The 21,327-nt window shown below is 39.9% G+C and overlaps 1 protein-coding gene across 5 annotated transcripts in view; it reads right to left on the bottom strand.

The window, feature by feature from the left end:
• Positions 1-21,327, bottom strand: part of opa1 (OPA1 mitochondrial dynamin like GTPase) — a 38,205-nt gene that overhangs the window by 14,871 nt on the left and 2,007 nt on the right. The window contains exons 3-29 of one of the 5 annotated variants that reach the window (XM_042416731.1): positions 21,009-21,105; positions 20,754-20,861; positions 19,185-19,238; positions 17,230-17,312; positions 15,087-15,245; positions 13,217-13,270; positions 12,965-13,069; positions 12,562-12,648; positions 12,194-12,307; positions 11,984-12,064; positions 11,805-11,879; positions 11,612-11,683; positions 11,163-11,262; positions 10,799-10,929; positions 10,233-10,305; positions 9,890-9,962; positions 9,689-9,804; positions 7,499-7,563; positions 7,259-7,335; positions 6,058-6,223; positions 5,486-5,638; positions 5,159-5,267; positions 4,642-4,721; positions 4,403-4,543; positions 4,151-4,267; positions 3,945-4,038; positions 3,284-3,394 (exon numbers count right to left, since the gene is read on the bottom strand). In XM_042416731.1, the coding sequence (XP_042272665.1) occupies positions 3,284-3,394; positions 3,945-4,038; positions 4,151-4,267; positions 4,403-4,543; positions 4,642-4,721; positions 5,159-5,267; positions 5,486-5,638; positions 6,058-6,223; positions 7,259-7,335; positions 7,499-7,563; positions 9,689-9,804; positions 9,890-9,962; positions 10,233-10,305; positions 10,799-10,929; positions 11,163-11,262; positions 11,612-11,683; positions 11,805-11,879; positions 11,984-12,064; positions 12,194-12,307; positions 12,562-12,648; positions 12,965-13,069; positions 13,217-13,270; positions 15,087-15,245; positions 17,230-17,312; positions 19,185-19,238; positions 20,754-20,861; positions 21,009-21,105 (2,695 nt within the window). The remainder of the gene's footprint in view (positions 1-3,283; positions 3,395-3,944; positions 4,039-4,150; positions 4,268-4,402; positions 4,544-4,641; positions 4,722-5,158; positions 5,268-5,485; positions 5,639-6,057; positions 6,224-7,258; positions 7,336-7,498; positions 7,564-9,688; positions 9,805-9,889; positions 9,963-10,232; positions 10,306-10,798; positions 10,930-11,162; positions 11,263-11,611; positions 11,684-11,804; positions 11,880-11,983; positions 12,065-12,193; positions 12,308-12,561; positions 12,649-12,964; positions 13,070-13,216; positions 13,271-15,086; positions 15,246-17,229; positions 17,313-19,184; positions 19,239-20,753; positions 20,862-21,008; positions 21,106-21,327) is intronic. The other 4 variants (XM_042416732.1, XM_042416734.1, XM_042416733.1 and 1 more) reach the window with 4 other exon arrangements.

The raw sequence follows: 21,327 nt of genomic DNA, 5'->3' as shown, positions 1-21,327 counted from the left end.
TGTGTGTGTTCCCTCTCCTCTCCCCTAGGCTGGTGTCAGAAAGCCTAAATCCACTGAAGAGGAAGTGAAGCCAGTCAACTGTTAACTCTACCTGGCAAAAAAGGCAGGCTGTGTGTGTGTGTGTTTGATCAGTTTTCTATGCATCTTTCCATGTAGTTTGACTGTGCCTACATGTACTGGTGTACTTGGTGTGAGCTTGTGTAACAGTGGATGCACTGTTACACAAGCTACTCTGAATGTTTGTGTACTTAAATGCCCTCTAAAATATGTATCCTGTTCTTATATGATACGAATGGATGTGTGTATGTGTGTGTGTTTACACTGGTAGTAATGGAGGGAAAAAGTCAATGAAAGGGTGTGTGTGTTTTCTTAAGGCGATAACCAATTCTTGGTCAAGTCAACCAAACCAAACAGACATAGAGATAACCCAACCACACAAAGTCTGGCCTCATTCACCTGTGGGCTTTTATAACATGAGTCCCCTATCAGGATGTCAGGAAGCCCAGATTAAGAAGGGAAACAATAGGGATTGTGTGCTTGTGTAAGGGTTTAAATAAATGTGGAAGAGTCTTAGAGGGTTCATGTCTGAGTGTGTGAGGCCATAGCAACACCCATCAATTACAGTTAGTACATAAAAGCCAAGAATATCTGGCAGCAGGCGGTAGACAGCAGGATGAGATCTCCACGGGCCAGAGGGCAAAGCAACGACAACTGAATCCTGTCACTGTCACTACATAGCCATAGTCACAAATGTGGCTGTATGGCTGGGGTATCTGTAAGTTGCAAAAACTCCTACTTAAACTGATCTTTTAAATTGGATTTAAGGTCAGTTTAAAAATACAACGACTATGGCTAAGAATAGCTGATGAAATGTCATTTTTGATAAAGACACAGATCTGCTTAGTTCTGTCTTTTTTCCAAGACACCCACTTAAAATTCTTTAAAACAAACAGCACTGGAGACAAATGGGATTGTCAAACCCCACTTGAAAAAAATCTTGTAGATGCAATTAAAACTGATAGGTTACAAAAAACATCAGCCTTAACAAATCAAAGGCTATTTAAGAAAATGACACATCAATGAATTGCATTTTCATTTATTACCTTTAATTGGTGTATTTAATTTCAATGTTCTTCAATTTTAATGTTTCTTTAATGGCTACAATTTAGATAATGCGAGCGTTTTCAATCAGTTTTAGTGGTGTATGTGCAACGTCTATATTTGAGGTCGGAGTATTTACATGATGCTTCCCTGCGGATGTGCCTCTGTGGTTAAAGGAACTATGATTATGAGTGTGTTTGTGTATGTGTCATGCAGAGAGGAATGGCAGCACGCCTCTCCTGCTGCTTTGTGTATACAGACTTTGCTTAGCAAGCAAAGTTTTGCTGAATAAGACAACCGCTGGAGACAAGTCAACCCTCATTGTACTAGACAATATTAGGAGCTTTCAGCAAGAAGATAGGTAAATATTAGCAGATATGTTGGGCAACCCAAGAAAAGCATTTTTTTAAATTCTGAACTCCTGTACATTTAATTATTCTGAATATGATGTGCAAATACACATTTGCACATAAGCAACAGCCGATGTGCACACACACATTTCACACAGATGACGGTAGGTGGGAAAGGGGGAGATGGGTCACCTGTTTTTATTCACCACAGAAATTTGCTGGCTTTAATTCTGTACAAGCTGGGAAACTTTAGGCAACAAAGATTGTGGTACACAGTCCCAACAACTGTCAACAAATTGTTGCATAACTCTAGAAGCCAACAAAACAAGGCTATGATTACACTAGGTAGATTCCAGCTTAGTTGTGTGAATCTAAATCCATGGGTGCTGACCAGCAGTCTGTGTGCTTCAATCAACCTCCTGTGGTTAAATCAAGATTTAGATATCCATGGAAACTTCAGACAATATACACAGGTCTGGTCATGTCAGTGGTGGCTCAGTCCAAGACATGACTAATAGTCAACAACTAGGGGGTTGTTGGTAGTGTGTTTGTGCCAAAAACATAGAAGTCCTCATCCGTCTCTGGTTACCATTAACACCAGGCTCAAACTGAGACCAGAGCCATACTGGTGGTCTGACTCATCGAAGCCTCATCCCACCCATATACACATCAAATGAGCATGCCAAGCATGTGCAATATCGTGTGCTTGGATCTGGTTCATGACCTTTGAAAACACAAAGATTTTCCAAATTATGATTCATCTGCTTTGCACAACTGTACTACAATATTTTCTTAGAAATTCTAGAAAATAAAACTAAAAACATATGATTCCACCTATTTAGTTCCTAAAACCGTAACACCGATGCAACTTTAACATCACACACAACCAATGAAGGTTGGTAGCAGTCCCTTTTTGAAGGGGGGGGGGGGGTGTCAGTCATTTGAAGTGGTGGAGATCTGATTGATACTAAGAAGTATGAAGGAAGACCTGAGGCTCTGAAACATTTTAGATAGTGTTTTCCATTTTGAAGTGTCTTACAACATTTTACCAAGTTCAGAGAGATGCCATTTGGTAAAACCAAAGAGGGTGTCTTTGAATCCAAGTCTGGGCTTGTCTTTTAGGCATGTGGGCACTGCAAATTGTGCTGCGTTTAATCAGCAGGGTTGTGTTAACAGAGCTGGTAGATAGACCTGACAGGCAGACAGCCAGCACACTGCTGCTACCGACACACACACACACACACACACACACACACACACACACACACTTCTTCCTATACTATGTGCCAATTAAAGCTTCAGAACATATTGTAAAAACACAAATTTGAGTATATGAAGGATGTCGTCACAAACATGTATGTCAAGTAAATGTGTAGTAGTCTCGTGGGGCCAGCCATATGTGCATAGTATACACATATGGGGGCAAGCATGGTGGGTTATGGTTTAAATGTGGTTGGGGACCATTAAAAGTGATAAACAATGTTTGACATTTTTACACCAATCCAACACCTTGTGGAACTGGTGCATATCAATGTACACAATGTTGCTGACAGTCTGGCAGCAATGATGCTTATTATATGAAGAACTGAGTGAGTGTCTGAGAGAACAGCAACAGTGAATCCCCCTTAAAATGAAGCTTAAAAAGCAGCTGGCTGTATCAGTCTGGTTCAGTAACTGAATAAATTCTGCTTCTTCCAGTTTAGTTAGTACTGTTTCCTTAAGCACCAGTGCCACCTACTGACAACTTTGAGATCTCCTATACTGGAAACATTTACCAATACAACATACTGAAAGTTGAGCCAAGCAAGCATATTTGAATGTTTGTGTCTTACTGAGATCCTCTGCCAGCTGGACTCGACGGCCAGTGATGAGCTGGGTCTTCTTCTCCATATCTTCTCCGAAGTCATCCAGCACCTCTTTCACATTTTTCTCCAACCGGCGCACTGAGAAGATGGATGCATGAAAACACACACACACACACACACACACACACACAAAACAAAGAAATCAATATCCAAGTCAACAACAATACATTGGAATAGTTTCTCAATGCAGTGAATTATATGATCAACACCTTTGACCATCATTAAAATGGTTGAAAGAGAAATTGTCTATTTTCCCAATATACCTTTTTGTGTATATTGGTTGTAGGACTCGATTTCATAATTGAGGGGTTATCAATGACCTAGAAAACTGGTCATGGACTTTCGGCAACAAAGAACAAAGCTCAACAATAACTTTTGCTCAGTTGCCCTGTGCAAACAGATTTGGGCAACTTTCAACCACTTGTTTTGGTCTTGCTAACCTAAAGTGTAGAGTAGGAATTCCTGCAATAAATTGTTCATCACAGAATACAATGTTGTCTGCTTGTCCCAACTGAATGAGAAGTAGAAATGTCATCAAAACCCAAAGGCAGGCAGGGCTGACAGGAGAGACTAAGTCCCCTTTTGAATTAAGTCTTCCATTAACTATAATTAAGTCCCCAATCCTTACCCTCGGTGTTGGTGAGCTGCTGTCGGAGAGTGTTAGCTGTGATGACCAGCATCCTCTGGATCCTCCAGAACAGTACTACATCATTGCACTCCAACTGGTGAAACATGCAGGCGCACAGTTTAGCTTTTCACATAGTGACCTTAAATGCAACTTAGAAGAAGGTGGAAAAGAAAGACAACTCAGGATAACTGATCCTATCTTTTTACCTCAGAGTCAACAAAGTGTCTCTGGTAGTAGTAGAAGCCTCTCCTGCAGAGGTTACAGTGGGACAACGCCTTCTGCAAGAAGTGTCGTCGATACAGCTGATGCCATGTGTCCTTGATCTAGACCAGGTAAGGAAGTCAGTAATCCAGCAGTTAATGGGTGGACGACATAATAAAAAAAGGGCCACTGAAGCACAAATTTTGTACATGTTGCAGAGATGAAGAATTACATTTAAAAAAGTATTTTGATCTCACCAGTACAGGGTCAACTTCAACCCCTCGTCCCTCCAGGTTCTTCCGGACGGTGGTGACCTCGTCATTGGCCAAGTAGGCTGTGTGGTCTTCATGCAACTTCAGCAAGCGCTCCAGTTCATTTTTTGTTTCATTACGGATGTGCTACAAGGTCAAAGAAAAGTGAGTGAGCGCTGTCTTCATGGTGGTACTACTGGATTTGTAATGTATAAATGCAAATAGTGCCTATAAAAAACTCTTACCTGTTCTGGTGTACGATTCTTCCAGTTCAGCCACCTCTGCTTCCAGTCTGGACCCACCATATCTCTGATTACTGACTCAGCTGCAACATGGGAGGAGCGCAAAAGAAAAAGACAAGGGATAAAGACAATACATATAGCATGTTATTTAGTACTAGCCACTTCTATCCAAAGTATTTCACACAACCATAAATTCATAACTCCTGAGCATCCATGGCACCATAGAAACAGAGCCTCTAACCCTGGCAGTGTAGCTGATAAACACATACTTGACACAACAGCAAAGGAGATGTGTCTTTGTGACTTGTTTAACCACATTTACCCCAAAATTTGGTAGCCATAATATCATATGAAACCATGCTGATTAGGGAAGATGTGTCTGACTGTGATGTCTGGAGTAAATGTAGAATTTCATTCTGAGTTTTAAAAGATCTGACCCCACCATGTTTGAATGCTGAGATTGATCATTAATTATCTTGAACCATGTTCATGTTGCGTGAAGGCATCATGGCTGACGTACTGTCTTTGAGGCGTGACTGCAAGGTTTCCTCCATGAACTGGATTGCTGCATCCCATTGCGGCTTGTCTGTGATGGAACGGTCTTCTAGGGCATTGTGCTGGATCACCCTCTGACAAACACACACACATATGTAAGGCAAGAAAATCACATTATCAGTTAAGATGCCATGTAAAGGCAATGCATATTAAGTCTGAACTAGCGCCAGCAAGACCAGTTTCTTTATATTCATAGTACATGATGACTACATTGCAAACTAAAGTGAATCAACATGTGCATGTGCTCTCTGTATCCTTGCACACGGGGTGAATGGATTTACTGTGTGTTTACCAGGCTGTCCATGGCCCTCTCATTCCACTTGTGCCTCTTGATGCTCTCGTCCTTCACAGCCTCCTTCAGCTTGTCAAAAATGTCGTCCTGGTCTTTGCCTTTGTATTCAGCCATGAAGCGGGCAAACTCCTCCTGCAGTGTCTCCCAGGCAACCTAATGGGGGGCAAGTATATTGGAGAGAGGAAAAGGCTCATATTAACATAAGACCATTGCCTGATTGAATATTTATTGGAAGTTCAGCAGTTTGTGTCACAGTAGTTGAACTGAATATAAGTAGGAAGTTGCAATGAGTAAGGAGCAATGCTAAAACATAGAATCTGAATATCAGTTAAGTGCCAAATCATTTCAGAAATAACTAAATTTTGACAACAGCATAATGTGTATCTAAATAAAATACAAAAACAGTCACAAACTCATGCATTAATATTTGGAGATTTCCTCTTATGACCAGATGATCAACTCAGAAGATCTGATTTAACAAAAATTTGATTAGAGTTCATGCTACAAAATAACATTTTAAAAATCTAAATCATAACATAACCAGGTTTATAAAGACAGACAGTCTCCGTTACCTCCAGTGCTTTGTGTGGAAGCTGCTTGTCGGTCCACTGCTTGAGCTTGATATCTATGGTGGTGTTAAAGGTACCCGAGTCCATTGTTTGGGCAGCAGGCAGGTAGATGTTCTCAATCACATGGGTGGAAACACGTTCCCACAGCTTCCTCTGCAGGATGGACTCCCTGGAAGGTTAAAAGATAAGTCATGCCAACTTCCAATAACTGGATTGATAGAATATATTTTAATTGGCGCCTTATTCTGGAGCAGGTTGTTGTATTTTGGTGCTCTCTGTTTTGAGTTCTAGTGACATGCCGAAGGTGCTTTGTCCATATTTTACATACACGTTAACTTTTTTCCCCCCTTTAGATTCAGATTATTATTTTCTGATTCAGATTTATAATAGAACTAACAAGCAAGAGTGTTTATAACCAAATTGCTTTCAGATGTCCAGCTCAGTTCAGTTAAGTGATCCGGTGAGACAGAAAACAATGAGTGAAGAGGGATCGCTCTTGGCTGAGTGGCTTTCACTTGTGTAGTCAATGCTTCTGTGATTGCACTTGATTCCAATTCCAGTAGATTCCAATACAGCTCCGCTATGACCCTGTTAGCAGTTAACGGTCTCCCCACTCCTCCTCTATTTCTCCACGGCAGTGTGACAATGGAACAAAACCTTTCCCCAAGTCCCCATGAGAGCAGAGCAGTGTTGCGCCTCTCATTTATCATAAACACACGCTCATATTTCATTAAGCTCCCCTTTTGTTCAGGCTAGCACTCTTCACTGTCAATAAGCGCAATCTCCAATAGTGCTGGCTGGCTGCTGGCTGGCTAACAGGGCCACCCCTGCTCCCGTCCATGGGCCATTCATCAGAGTATTGATCTGGGAGAACTGATGGCACGCACACTGGGGACGGCCACAGCAGCATGCATACATCTAATTTACCAAGGTTTTCCCTCATTGGGGGTGAGGTATAACTATAAATTCATGTGCAGATAAGTATATGAAGAGAAAGGCCTGCAGTTTACTCTAAAAATATCTTCCCACTCATGGCTGGTTTAGTGTGAGAATGTGTTCTTCATGAACAGACACTTACGCATTAGGTCCTAAAATGTGGTACAGTATCTTGTTAAGATCAATATTATATAAAAAGTGCATATAACACTATTACCTACAATATCAAAATGAGGCTGCAACTGACCTCTGACCTCACTAAACTTACCAGTGTTGTGGGGTCACTTGACTCAAGCTAATGACTTCATCCAAGATTTCATTTTTTGCCTTTTCAAACAGTTCATTCTGCAAAGAGACAAGAAACATCTGTATCAATATTACACGCCTTTAGACAACTTTCACACTGTGTTTTATCTGTTGTATAAACTCTCTAAAATGAATCCTTTGTCTATTCTAGGGGAATTTGATACAAGAGTGTAGTTTTAAGTGTTAAGTTTGTTTTTCTCACCCTGTCCAGCTCTCTCAGACGAGGGTAGTTGTTCTTCCATTCTGTCTCCAGGTTGAAGCGGGATGCTGAGGTACGGAGGGATGGTTACAATGAATATTTGATTTTGAACATCAATATGAATAACCTTCAACTTTACGTTTAACATAAGTGAAATTATGATTGAATACTAGTGGTTCCATAATAAAAGGATTTTTACAAACTCATCTCCTCAGTCCTTTACAAATTCTAAATAAATTTACCATTTCATGAGTCCTTTTTTTTTTTTTTTTTTTTTTTACTATTTCTATAAACTCTGTTTTGATTTTTCCATTCAGAGGAATAGGTATAAAGTTACAGGTGACATCTCCCATTCTAAGCCCCCTTCCCCATTCCCATCCCCCATCCCTATTCCCATCCCCCATCCCTTCCAAAGGTCAACATACATACAAACAAATAAATTTAGCAAACAATAGACCAGAACAGTGATATATAAATAGACTGTACATGCTTAAAAAGACATGAAAGAAAAAAAAACTGTGTATAAAATGTGTACACGTGGACTGAGTCAGATTATGAAAGTTCTCTTCTTTAGTGTCTTACTGCTATAATTTAATTTTGGTAGGGAAAAAAAGGGCAGTGGGTTAGTTTACTATTGAAAGAAAAGGCGTAATTCAAGCAGAAGACAAAGTTTCCTATGTATCTTATAAAAGAGGACCAAGTTGTCTAAAACTTTTTTCCGAGACCCATGTACCGAATACCTGACTTTTTCTAATTTCAGAGTCATCATCTCTCTGATCCATTGTATAAATGAATGGGGGCTTTGTTGATTTCCAGTTGAGAAGAATGAGACGGCGGGCCAAGAGAGATGCAAATGCAAAAGCATTTTCCTGATGAGCAGATAAATTCTCGTCTGATTTTGCCACACCAAAAATGGCAGTGATACAGGTTGGGTCATGTGTTCTACCACACACCTGTGAGAGGGATTCAAAAATGTTGTTCCAGAAATTGCTTGATTCCTCTCTGTCTGGTCTCGGGATACCAGACATTGGAGATCTCCGCCTACCGAAGTCTGGGGATTTTTAAATGCATGGTAGTTGCTTTAATGGTGGTGAGAACAGTTTTAAGAAAAAACCTGGGAGATTGTCCTCAGTCTCTATGAGCAAAGCATTTAGAGACTGACCAGTGTGTCTACTTAATGCCTGACATGCCAAAACATGTGGCCCAAAATGGCAGGGCTTTGGTGGCATCTGGGACATTTGGACTTTACTGTAGTGTATATTTATGCTAATGAACTTGAACTGTATTAGTCTATGTCTTATACAGAGGGATGAGGTATGGATGCACACTATACTGTCTTCCCATATCTGCTCCGATAGTTCTCCCCCAATGTCGTCTTCCTAAGCTGCTTTGTCGTCAGCCCAAGTAAGGGGCTTAATGTGCTGGATCACGTTATATACCCTGGAGATTAGGCCCTTCTCATACAGGTTAAGATCTAAAATGTAATGTACCAAATCGACTGGGGAAGTAAGAAGGAAGGACCTGCTTTGTTTTAACTTGGTATGATATAAAGGCAGCTTTCAGACTGCTAATGGTGCCTATCCTTTAATAAATGTGTGTGAGGACTTTGCGCATACACACTCTCTTAACTGGCCCCCTAGGAGAAGAGGGGATAGGGCCAATCACACACTCTTTATTAAAAGTCAGAGTTTTAGTTCTCACTTAAACACACAGAGACAGAGAAAGAAAGAAAGACACACACACACACACACACACACCAAGCCTGCTGTCCCTTTCCACAGCTCCCTATCCACAGTGGAGATTAGGCTAATTGCTGGTTTGTGGGGCCACGGTGGTGCCAAGCATGGAGGATGGAGGCCGGCTGTGTGTGATATGATGGGCTATGGATCGATACACCACACAATGGGCCTATGGGAACTGCAGTCTCACGGCCATAAATCTCTTGTGCTGTTAGCAATGGGCCCTTGATTGTCTAGACTAATTGCAGTTGGAAGGCAGCGCTGGGGAGGTGGAAAACTGTGGCAAGGCAGGCCGAGTAAGACCATTACAGTGAGGTGGGAGAGTCAGGAGTAGAGGAGTAGCACCTGTTCCCTGCACAGTTAATGGATAACATAACCATGGCTTTGGATATTAACACTCACAAAAGTACAGAAATATAGAAATTGCTAAATAGACATATGAGAGTGATCATACCTTTGAAGACATCAGCCTGCTGCTCAACAGACTCCCTGACCATCTTCCAGAAGCAGTCAGAGACGGCAAGACTCAAGTTCTTTGTGGTCACCTGGTGGGCCTTCAACATGCCGTCCCTAGTTGCATAAGAACATTCATTGTCAACTTTAAATTAATTAAATCTATGAAGCATTACATTTTGGTTAATGATGTGTAACTTGCCTTAGTAATCTTGAGTTCTGGAAGAAGTCCTCTTCGTAGTCTTTAATGGAGTCTATGCTTTCACCACTGCTCCCTACAGATGAGTGGACAGAGTAAGGATAAGACGTCAGTAAATGGGAGTTCAGTTAATTATTTCACACAGAATAATAAATGTATGTGATTATGACTTTAATAATTCAGAGAGGAGTTTATGTAAACAAAAATATTAGAATGGAGAAACAACAATGTACCTACAAGAAGGTCCCTGGTTACCGGAGGAGGCTGAGACATAATATTCTGAAGCTACCCATTAACTAATGTGGAATCAATGCAGGTTGCTGGATTACTCTGTAGTACATGTTACCTTTTCCTGTCACCACAGCAAAGTAGCCAAGGGCCTTCATGGGAAACAGCTTGCCTTCCACTATTTGCTGGATCTGAAAGAAAAAAATGTGAAAAAAGAATTACATTTTCAGGCTCCCTCAATCTGTGGTTCAAGCTTCCCAACACTGGCTCATTGAGGGAACATCGGGTTAAAATCAAAGTTCTGAGCTCCCTCTTGTGGTACAGCTGCATATAGCTTCTCTCATACTTTATGCACTGGTCAGGAGAAATCTGCAAATGCAGCTGTTTAGTTATTTAAGTTCAGCTGTAGGTAACTTTTTGTCAGTATTTCTGTTCTCCTGCAGCTACTCAGTTAAGGATGGTAATAACAGATGAATGATTGATTAATTATTGTTTTGAAGAAATTATCAACCAAGAATAAGTTAACTAATATTGCAAAGTTCCATCAGTGGCACTGTTGTCCTGGTCATTAAGAAAAAACAAAACAAAACAAAAAAACACAGGGAAATTACTTTATAATAGTCAGCGTAATCTTTAACATTGAATTGCCCTTTTGTGCCCAAATGACCAGTTAAGCTATCTTACCCTGCTGGGGCTGGCCAGGTTCTTTTCAGCCAAGTCAACCTTGGTCAGGACAAAGATAGTCCTCTTCCCATGGGGGTCCATCTGGCTAACCAAGTCTGTTACGATGCTCCGCTCTGCATCCACACTGCCATCTGGATGGAGAGAGATGAGGGTCAGAGAAGTGATAATGGTGTATAGATGATAACAATGAAGATATTAAGGAGTATGAAAGTGATGAAAGACTTGGTTTTCATGTTCTGCTTAAGAACACATCAATGGGATAGTGCAGCATGTGACTGAATGCCAGTCCTCCCCCTGCTCACAATTATACCTACTACCTTCATACACAATTGTTGTAACTGGGAATGGCATGCTCATGGCTCACCCTGAATACAGAGGATAATTGCATTGGGGTTCTGCATATAGGCCTTGCTGATGCTGAAGATGGTTTCCTTCGTGTCTGACGCCATGCCTGCAGTCACAGTCTGAGGAAGACACACAAAAAAACCTTTTAAGGATGTATTTGTATTACTTATTTATGGAGACCAGCATGGTTTACAGTATTCCTCATTCTAAAAAGAACAATTTTATAGTTTGGTTTATGATACAATTCTATAAATCTATTGTTATGTAAGGGAAAATTTTAAATATCAAGGTAATAAATCACAAAATCCAGTTTCTTGTACATGTTAATAAATCTACTTAGGGTCATTAGGTCAAAATAATACAAGAAAATATACTGGTCTTAAGCATGAGATACTTCCCTTGCGCAAATTAATCTAATGCAAAGGTCTTAAATCTTAATAATACAAGACTGCAGTTGTCTTTACTCACACTGATGACACCTGGTAAGTCAACAAGCACCATCCTCTGAATGCCGGGTCCTTTGACACTCAAGGATATTGTCTGACAAGAAAAACCCAAAAAAACCCGTCTTATTATATATTATTACTCTACAACACATTACAGCTTTAAAACAGCAAACAGCAGCTTTATTAACAATCTGAATGTAAACACCATGTCCCACCTCAGAGCTGACTGTCTGTCCCTCCTTCACACTCTTCCTCATCCTCAGCTCAATCTCATGCCTCAGAGCAGCCAGCTGCGGGACACAGAAAGAGGGACCAGATATAATGGTATGAACAGGTAGCCAAGTCAGTGCTGAAATTCATACTAGGTGGATGATTGAATGGCTTTGTGACTTACATCCTCTTCCTTGGTAAGGTCAAACTCTCTGCCACTGTCCTTGAACAAAGCCACATGGTGGGGGCCTTCACTTAGTGTAACCTGCAGAAAATAGCATTATATGTAAGAAGAAAGAATGTATTACAAAAATTGTATGTATGTGTACATGTTTTTTTTCTGTTCTTTTACAAACAAAATTACACAAACACTTGCCAGTCTGGTCCCACATACCTTGACAGGGGAGCGTGTCATCATCTCTCCAGAGCCCCTGGGAAAGATCCTGGCCTGGGCTATCATCTCCAGCACGCTAGTCTTCCCAGCACTCTGATCCCCAACCACAACCACCTGGAATAGTAGAGGAAGTGGATGGTGGAGGACAGAATAGTAGAAAAGGAGGACAGGTAAACCAAAAATAAAAGGTAAGGGAAAAAAGTGGGAGAGAACACAAGGTGTTAAGTAATCAGGGTCCAAGTAATACAAAGCACAGAATTAGGAATGTGGTATGAGTACTCATTCAGAAATTAAATACCAATACTGTGAAAAAAGTGAATCAGCTCTAATCCATTTCCAGTCAACGAGAATTTAAACCCGCTCCTTACCCTGGGTAAGTGGTCCTGGGTGTTGTAGTTGGCATCATAGTCAGACAAGATGTCCAGGACTTCAGAATACAAGTCAATAAGGGATTTCTACAAGAGGGGAAACAATAGTAAGCTTAATTATGTTTAACTTTATATTAACTTTAAAACAATTAGTTGGGACTTTCACTGTAAGGAATAACTAAAGGAATAGAATAACTCAACTAAAATTATAGGCAAGACACTAGAGAAGCATTAAAGGTACAGTACTCAAAGAATTTAAGAAAATATTTCCTTATCCATTGAATGATCATGCATGATAATGTAGTTTTAAGCAGGGGTTAAATCCAAATTTAATTTGTCATCTTTAAAAGTTAGTGTGTATTGGTGTGTTTATTGTGTATGTGCATTTACATGTGTAACCCACCTTCACTTTCCTTTGGTGAATCCCTTTATCATCTTTTTGTAGAACCACTTTCCTCAACTCTTTATTCTCTTTCTCCAGTCTCTCCAGCATGCGCTGATATTTTAGCTATGGATTAAGTAGGAAAATATCAACAAACAGCATCAGCAACATTTCACACCTAAAAGAGCAATGGACTTGGTGGCAGTATTCAGTTGAACTGTGAACAATATGATGAATTTGATTTTAGCCAAAGTAACACAAAATCTACTGTACCTGGGTACGAAGCAGTTCTTCTTGAAGCTGGTCAACTTTTTCTTTGTCTGAAGACTAGAGGTCAAAGTAGAAAAATAGAAAAAGAACAGCGACAAACTGAGTTAACGCTTCCTCTCCGGAAGATTTTGAAAATAAGGGCTTCCCGTTACCCGCACTTCACAAGCATGAACTCCCACCAGCACCACAAAGGTACGTTACGTGCACACTGTATTACAGAAAGAACCAGAGTTGAAAGTCAAGTTAATGCATAAAGAGAGGAACAGAGATCAGATTTCAGGCAGACAGTACTTATTGTGGCATTATTCAGTTTTGATCAACAAGCTATGATTCACAAACTGACAAAAATCACATAGTTAACCCCCGAAAAATCCGTCTGAATTTAGATCACAAAAATCATACCTTATTTGTTTGTATATTTTGTACATTTGCAACATGTTTGTAGGGATGAGAGACAGGACAGAAAACAGGAGACACAGCATACATTAACGGGTGGGATTGGCAGCAGAGGAAAGGGAATTTAACAGACAGTCACACCAAACTATGTTGTCAAAAACTTTCTACACAACAACAGCTGGGACATGAAGTGTTCTGTAAATTATGTTCTAGTGATAGGCACCAGCTGTGTTTTAAAATGTTATGACTTTTGTTATTTAAGAGACTTATTTATAACTGCAGCTAAAAGGCTTCAGGCTTCTCCCTTGCTGTCGATAACCTTGTCACCTTCATGTTAGTTTCAATAAGTGCAGCTCACACCATGCAGCGGCTTGCTACTCCACTTCATGCAGTGCTTCCGTAATAAATAGTGCTTCTGATGAATGTCCGTCCGGTTGTAATCAGACAGTGAGGCTGAGCTATGTCACTGTGCTCCTGGAACCGAGCTATGAAGGCCCATGCATGCCCTTCCGACAACCAACTGGCAAAGCAAATCTTAGCACAGCCTGACAGACTATGGGGTGATATATGGAGGCTACTGCTGGGCATTGTATTGACGGTATTGATGGGTCAATTTGTCTGCACTACAGATATAGTGAATTTAGCATAAAGGGGCGTTACAAACATTATTTTAAAACCCTAACACCACAGCTCAAAGTAGAGGGCTAGACACAAACACCTGTAAAATAAAATGCAATAGTCATGCAATAAATGCTTTCAGTCAGAGAGGAGTTAATTCATTTGTGGTGGTGGTGTACTGTGTTGCATTTTACTTTAAGATCTTGCTGTTATTTTGTCTATGTGGTGGACAAAATAAACACTCAATTTCAACAGAAATTGAACATTGTAGGTATAAACAAAGATTGCATTTATTGCATGGCCACAGCGCTGGAAAATATTAATGAAATATTTTGCAGCTGTTCATGTCCATATATATTAAGCTAACATACTATAATGAACTTTTTTACTCCTAGCAGTCAAAGAAAACACTGCCACTATAAACTGAATCTTTAATCATTTTACAAAATTCTGATTTGATTATTCAAATTGCCTATATTGCTTTATTCTTCACATATTAAGTTTGTTAAATAGCAACTTAACATTAGCTGAAAATCTTGTTTTTGCTGACCACCAGTGGTATATCTTCTGACCTTGCTGCGGTGATGCAGCAGTGTACCCTGGGGTGCAACAGTACACTATGACATCCCTGCTGGGTGTGGTTACAGATGCACCAGAGCACACTTCTGACCAAATCCAACCACACCTATAAGGGATGCTGGGTGTGGTCAGAGATGCAGTCTTGTAATTTTCTACTAGAGAGGGCAATGAAACTACTTTCTTTTTCAGCCTGGTGTTAAGTTACTCTTTAAGGTATTTGGTTCTTAAGTAGTCCTACAATATATATTCTGGGCGGATCTAAGTGGGGTGGGACCTTCACCTTGCGTTTCTGTTGAGGGGGGCTGGGGTTCGGAGGCGGACTGGGAGCAGGCTCTGGCGGTGGGGGACGCGCATTATTGGCTGCAGCGGCCCGCCGGACCTCCTCCTCGTGCCGCTGGATCTGCTGCTGAATAAGAATGAGCTCGCCAAGCAGACCCTGCTGGGGTATGTCATAATAAGAGAGATGTAGGAGCAGCATCAAAAACAACAACCAGCCATCGGGTTGGTCAGTGCTGCATCTAAACACACGGCTACGACAGAGGAATCCCCGCCTCTGTCTCAGTCACTGGCTGTGACTTTGTTGCTGACGAATTTGAAGAATCATGATTCAGTCAAGGCTCAAGTTAAACAGAATCTTTGGCTTTGGTAATCTTGCCACCATCATCAGTGTGACCCAACAAAGTCAGTCTCTCTCGTACACAAAGGGGAGATGCCAAACTTTGCCAGACTGAAGGCAGAAGAGGCGACTAATACCACAACCAGCGCCTCTCAGCAAGTGGCAACAACAATGATTCTGTTCTCTTTCCTCACAATCATCATCACTGTGGATTAATACGCTCATAATTCAGACAACGCTATAACAGGTTTTCATACTTCTTAGCAGTACAAGAAGAGAAAAGAAATTTGAGTTTTACTGTAAAAGTAAAATAACCAAATTTGTAGTTATCTTCAGTGACAACTGCTGACCGTTGTAGATTATAACTAAGACCACAATATTACATTCTGCTGCACAAAATGATGTTCGGTATGCTGATGCTGCTGAAGATGATGATGATGATTAAATAAGCAAAGCAAGCACTGGGATACTGCTCTATCAGGGGTGAAGCACAAAGCATATGCTATAGCAGGTGAAATTTCTTTAGTTCAAGTGTCCCCAACATGACGACATTATCCATTTGTTTTTTTTTTTTTTTACTTCTTGGCTCTGTGCACATGCCTGCATCAAATGTACCTTGAAGAGAAACATCAACTTGTAAGTTGTGTCATGTTATACTTTATGTGTCATGTTGGAGACCGTGATTGCAGACTAAAAGCAGGGCATAGGAGAAGAAAGGCATCATCTCTCATTTTAATGCAGCTCTCCTTAGAATAATCATATTCATTGTCAAATCTTCACATATTTTTTTAGTTGTTTAAGCTTAACTTAAATTCTGTAATGTTAAAAACACACAAAAACCAGAAAATACAACAGCGGTACATTGAAATTGGTCGCTTTGTGGGAAATGAACAAAACACAAAATGAACAGGAAAGAGAGAGGACAACAGAAATTAAACAAATGTGAATACAGAGAATGCTGTATGTATAATGTAAAGCTAGAAGTAGGAATGGTCTCCATGAATGGGACTTCTGGGAAAAAAAGCATGACAAGCGGTAAAGGGTACTTTTGAAGCAATGATTAAAATCAGTGTGCATAAATTCAGGTGATACTCTGTCAGAATAAGTGCCATACAGTAAGCACATGTTATCCTCTGTCAATGCTAAAACCTTTTATATTGTTATGCACCACACTGAAGAGCAAGCTGCTCTGTAGTGAGACTTGCACCTAAGGTTAGACAACTTGCCATCTTTCTCATCATACTGTTGACATTAATCAGTAAGAACCATTTTCTTACTATAACATTGTCATAGACCTTGAAATGCTTCTGTTGATAACAAGCTGCTAGTGTGAAATGCATATTTCACATTGAGTAGAACTGACTGAATCCAAAAACACCCATAAATGATATTTCCCCATATTACACAATATATACAGTGGGGTCCAAAAAGTCTAAGATCACTTTCCTATTCCCTTGATTGGGGAAAGTGGTCTCAGACTTTTGGACCCCACTGTGATTTAGGGAACATTTTAATTCCAAGTGCTTTATGAGTATATATATTTATAAAATTATGGCCCTTCAATGCATGTCAGAGACATCTGACAATGTTAGGGCGATAGGTCTTATCCTTTGAACAAAACAAACTCAAATTTTTATCTTTTCTTGAGTTTCTGAGTAAATTCTGAGTGAATTTTGATTCAGTGCACTACAGCTTTTGCCACTGAAGTGAAAGGAAGCCAAGCTGCATAAAAGATACTTGAGAGACCAAGTTATGATGAAGTAGAAAAGGTCAAAGCTGACAGTGTCAGGGGGTTTTATAAACTTGCCTTTTTGTATTGCTTGTCGCTGGCATCTTGTGCGGCTGCAGCAGAAGCATCTGTGGCGTTTAGAGGAGGGTCGCCTGAGGTTTCTATCAGAAGAGATATAACAACAAAGACTGAGGTTAAACATGAACATGCATGACATACTCAGTGTTTAATGTACACAAGCTTAAGGTGACAATGCCCGTAGCCACAAGATGCCAGATGCCATCATTTAAAGCATGCCTATGATTAGAAAAAGAAAGACCAGTGTGATTAGATTTCAGATGTTTGGAAAATCTTGCACTGATGTAAAGACATACATACTGAGTGTTACTTTTAGATACACTGCACTTATGTTCATATAGTGCGGCAAACTGCAAAAAATTATTATAACTTTATAATTATTTATTGTAAATCTACTTTTTTAATTAATAATAATGTTCTGATAGTGTTCCAGTTCAGAGATTAGAACATTCCTTTTCACTTTCTTGCGTACTAATGAAGTTAAATCTCTAAAGTTTTAACTTATTCAACCATTGAATGCCAAGTCATGAGGGGAAACTAGAACATTCAACCTCTCACAGCGTGCATGCATTGTGCAGCGTGCATTTATTAAGTCTAGTAAGAGTAAAAATTATTTTCAAAACATTTAGTGCACATTTAGAGTTCTTTGAATAATTATAGTAATATGCAAATACAGAAAAACTGCTTGATGGTTTGGTTTGGATATAAAGTAGGACATAGTTTGCTGAAATTTAGATTGGTGCACTTTGGTGGGGGTCCTGTGTTACAAAAGCAGCTACCGTAGGACAAACTTATTATTATTATGATTGGTTTGTATGATGTGAGCTAAAAAGCTTTTACTGCCATGCACAAAGCGAAGTCTGCTTATAAATGAGGGAGGTTATTACAAAAGCACTATGCTGCAATGTACTTTACATAGTCAAATGTACAGTAACATCCATCCAACGTATTAACTTGGGAATAAGTTAACTGAAAACTTATATTGAAGAAAATAAAAACAACAAAACCCATAAAAAGTATTTTTCATGAAGCCATGTAGAAAGTATTAAGTTGAAAGGTTAATATTGAAGAGAAGGAACACTCCTTTGGTGTTTTTATGACTCACAGCAGAGGTGAGGTCCACTATTGCCTGGCGAGCTTTTGTACAAATGACTTTGGAAGTCTTTGACTTTGGTGTTTGCATATGTCAAAGTTCAATCGATGTGTTATGTAAATTGCATTTTGCGTGCATTTTCCAAACATCTGAGTGGCAATAACTAAAAGCAGAAAGAGATCACCCAAAATATTTGTGATTAGAATGTAATTAAAGAAAGCAGCCCATACAGGCCAGGACAGAGAGAGGGTGGAAGTCAAAGGAGGCAAAAAAAACACACAGGTAGGACAAAGTCTAGCCAAGGACATTCAGGTTAAAGAAAGTCACAGGGGAAGAGGAGGACATACTAAAGGCAAACACACTGGATTTGCATTGAAGAGCTCTTCAGACCAGGAAGGAAAAATTAAAAATCATCAGCGGGTTATTGCTCCATTTACCACTTTCCTTTTGCTGCACTTGAAATAGTAATCATTCACGATCTCTAATGATTTTGAAAGAATTCACAAAGAGGGAGAGCAACCGTAAGAGTGAGGCTTTTACTGATTACAGTAAACAGATATTAGCAACAGGGTCAAATTGGATGTCTTCATAAATACGCCTACTCCTCTGAATACCCAGAACCCAAAATGAGACCGTTTCACCATCCTTGAGACAGGTCATACATTTCACTGAATACAGAACTTGCGTTCACCATGAACAACGCCATTCTTGACAGCAGCACTGGTCTGCAACCTGGAAGCTTGGAGTCTTCAAACAGGAATATTACCACAACCATACCAATATCATGGCAAGATGGTGGTCAAACATCAACAGAAAGAAAGGAGGGGAGTGGGCAACGCTACTGAGAGCAGGGTTTACACACCTAACAACAGATGCAGACCAGAAGCTCCTTTGACTTCACTACCCAAACTCACACCTGTGAAGAATGTGGAGGAGGACAGGAGGGTAGGGGAAGGGGAGAAAGGAAGAACAACACAAGATAAAAAATCATAAAAAAGGCAGAAGCAGAGGGATGGTGATCAAAGCAGGGACACAGCTAAATGATGTGTGTTAAACAAACTCACTGCTGTGCCAGAGCTTCAAGTAAAAAAAGCCACTTCATGAGAAACAGTTAAAAGAGAGTAGCACGCCCATAAACTGGGCCTGATCCTCAAGGAGCCCATAGTCATATTTTGTCAATATCAGCTAATCGAGACGTTCAATTTTAAAAGGTTTTTCCTCTACTGGCTACAGATTTGTAAGCAAAATAAGATTTTCTTTGATACTGTCGCATTATGACACAAAACATTATCGGTTTCTCTGTGAGTGTAATTCCATCAATGCCTTTTGGACTCAAAGTGCTGAAAAGAAAACACTTGGACTAAATTCTGCAAGCGTTATTAGAGGAATTTCATGGTGACTTAATGGTGCCATGTGGAGTTTTCTGTTGCTGATAGAGGAAACCTGAGATTGCTTTACAAATTTAGTTGCAAATTATATGGTGGTTACGAGTAGATAATATTAGATAATTTTAGTAGAGTAGATCATTTTCATTTGCAGCAGGGATGTGAGCGCCATGGTGTAATGCGAGCAACTGTGATGAAAACCCCTGATAAGCAGATGGCGTTAAGTGCTTTTCCAAACAACATGAAAGTCTGTACTTTCCTTGATCTGAAGCTGGAGGATGGTGGATGTGGTTAGCCTTAACTGCAGTAATTTATACATTATATGAAACAACACATCCACAAAATGTAACAAAGTCATTATCACTTAGAAGTTGGTGTGTGGGGTTGATTTCAAGTCATGAGGGCTTTTGTCTTTTCAGAGGCGACTGTGACAAAAAAAAGCGATACAAAGCAGTTTTGATGTCTTGTTAGTTAATGTCAATAAATATTGTGAAATGAACATGGAAATATTTAATTTGACAACAGTCTACCTGGGACCTCTGCAGTAATGTGGTCTTGAGTAATTGGCTGTTTGCAACACCATGGTGTAAGCCATGGATTTTTGTATTGCCCATAAAACTACTGATCCAAAAAACACCAATTAGAGGTGTTTTTGGTGTACAGGCTCTTTGTAGAATCGGTTTGCAACCACAACCATAGACAGAAAGGGTATAGCAGAAAAGCAGCGGATTAGATCACAAAGCAGGCTACTCCCTCGTGTTTTTTCATAACTCTTATTCTATGTTATCTCATCCTGCTGAGGTCACTTTGAGGCAGGAGAAACCACAGATATCACACTTTTAGCCCGAGATATGGCACCCAATTGAACCGTTAGGTACATTATATAAAAGCATAGACCAACGCAGATGTGGAAGAAAAGTTTGCTTGGGTGAAGTTAGAGTTGCCTGGACACTGGACTACACACTCTGATGTCTACAAATAATGATTTATTTTGTTAAGATGCAGTAACTTTATAAAAAGGCATGGTTGAGGATTTGTTCACTCACCGGAAGACAGGAGACTTTTGAGGAAGGTGAAGTTCTCTCCTATCTTGTCCATGTCAGGTAGAAGTTTGGCTATTTCCTCTATCTCTGGTAGAGCTTTGGCCAGTTTATCTGTGGACAAAAGAGATGATAGGTCGAGTGGAGAAGACGGAAACGCAGGAAGGTAGAAAGTATTTCATGATGCATAAATGTGCGGCCATATTTCAAGTAATAAATTGCATGTTTCTCACTTTATGGCAACAAAATGAAAACACTTACCAAGATCAATTTGTTCACTCAGTTCCCAGACAAAATCAGGAATAACCCAGTTGTATTCACTAAAATCAGGCAGCATGTCCTTCCACTCTTCATAGGTCTAAAGGTAAAATGACAAGCCTGTGTTATTGTCGCACAAACAATATATAAAAATGATATACATTTCCTTTATGCTATATAAGAAGTATGTTTGGTAATGAGACTTTGTGAATGAGAGGATTTTCTACTGTTTTGAATAAGCAGTGGTGTATGATCACAGCTGGAAAAAACAACCAATGCATTACAACCACTGATGGGGAAATTGTATAAACCTGGGTACGTT

This window comes from Thunnus maccoyii, chromosome 7 (assembly GCF_910596095.1).
Source record: "Thunnus maccoyii chromosome 7, fThuMac1.1, whole genome shotgun sequence".
NCBI classification, from domain to species: domain Eukaryota; kingdom Metazoa; phylum Chordata; class Actinopteri; order Scombriformes; family Scombridae; genus Thunnus; species Thunnus maccoyii.
The sequence above is the reverse complement of the archived record's forward strand: the minus strand, read 5'-3'. Positions and strand labels throughout refer to the sequence as shown.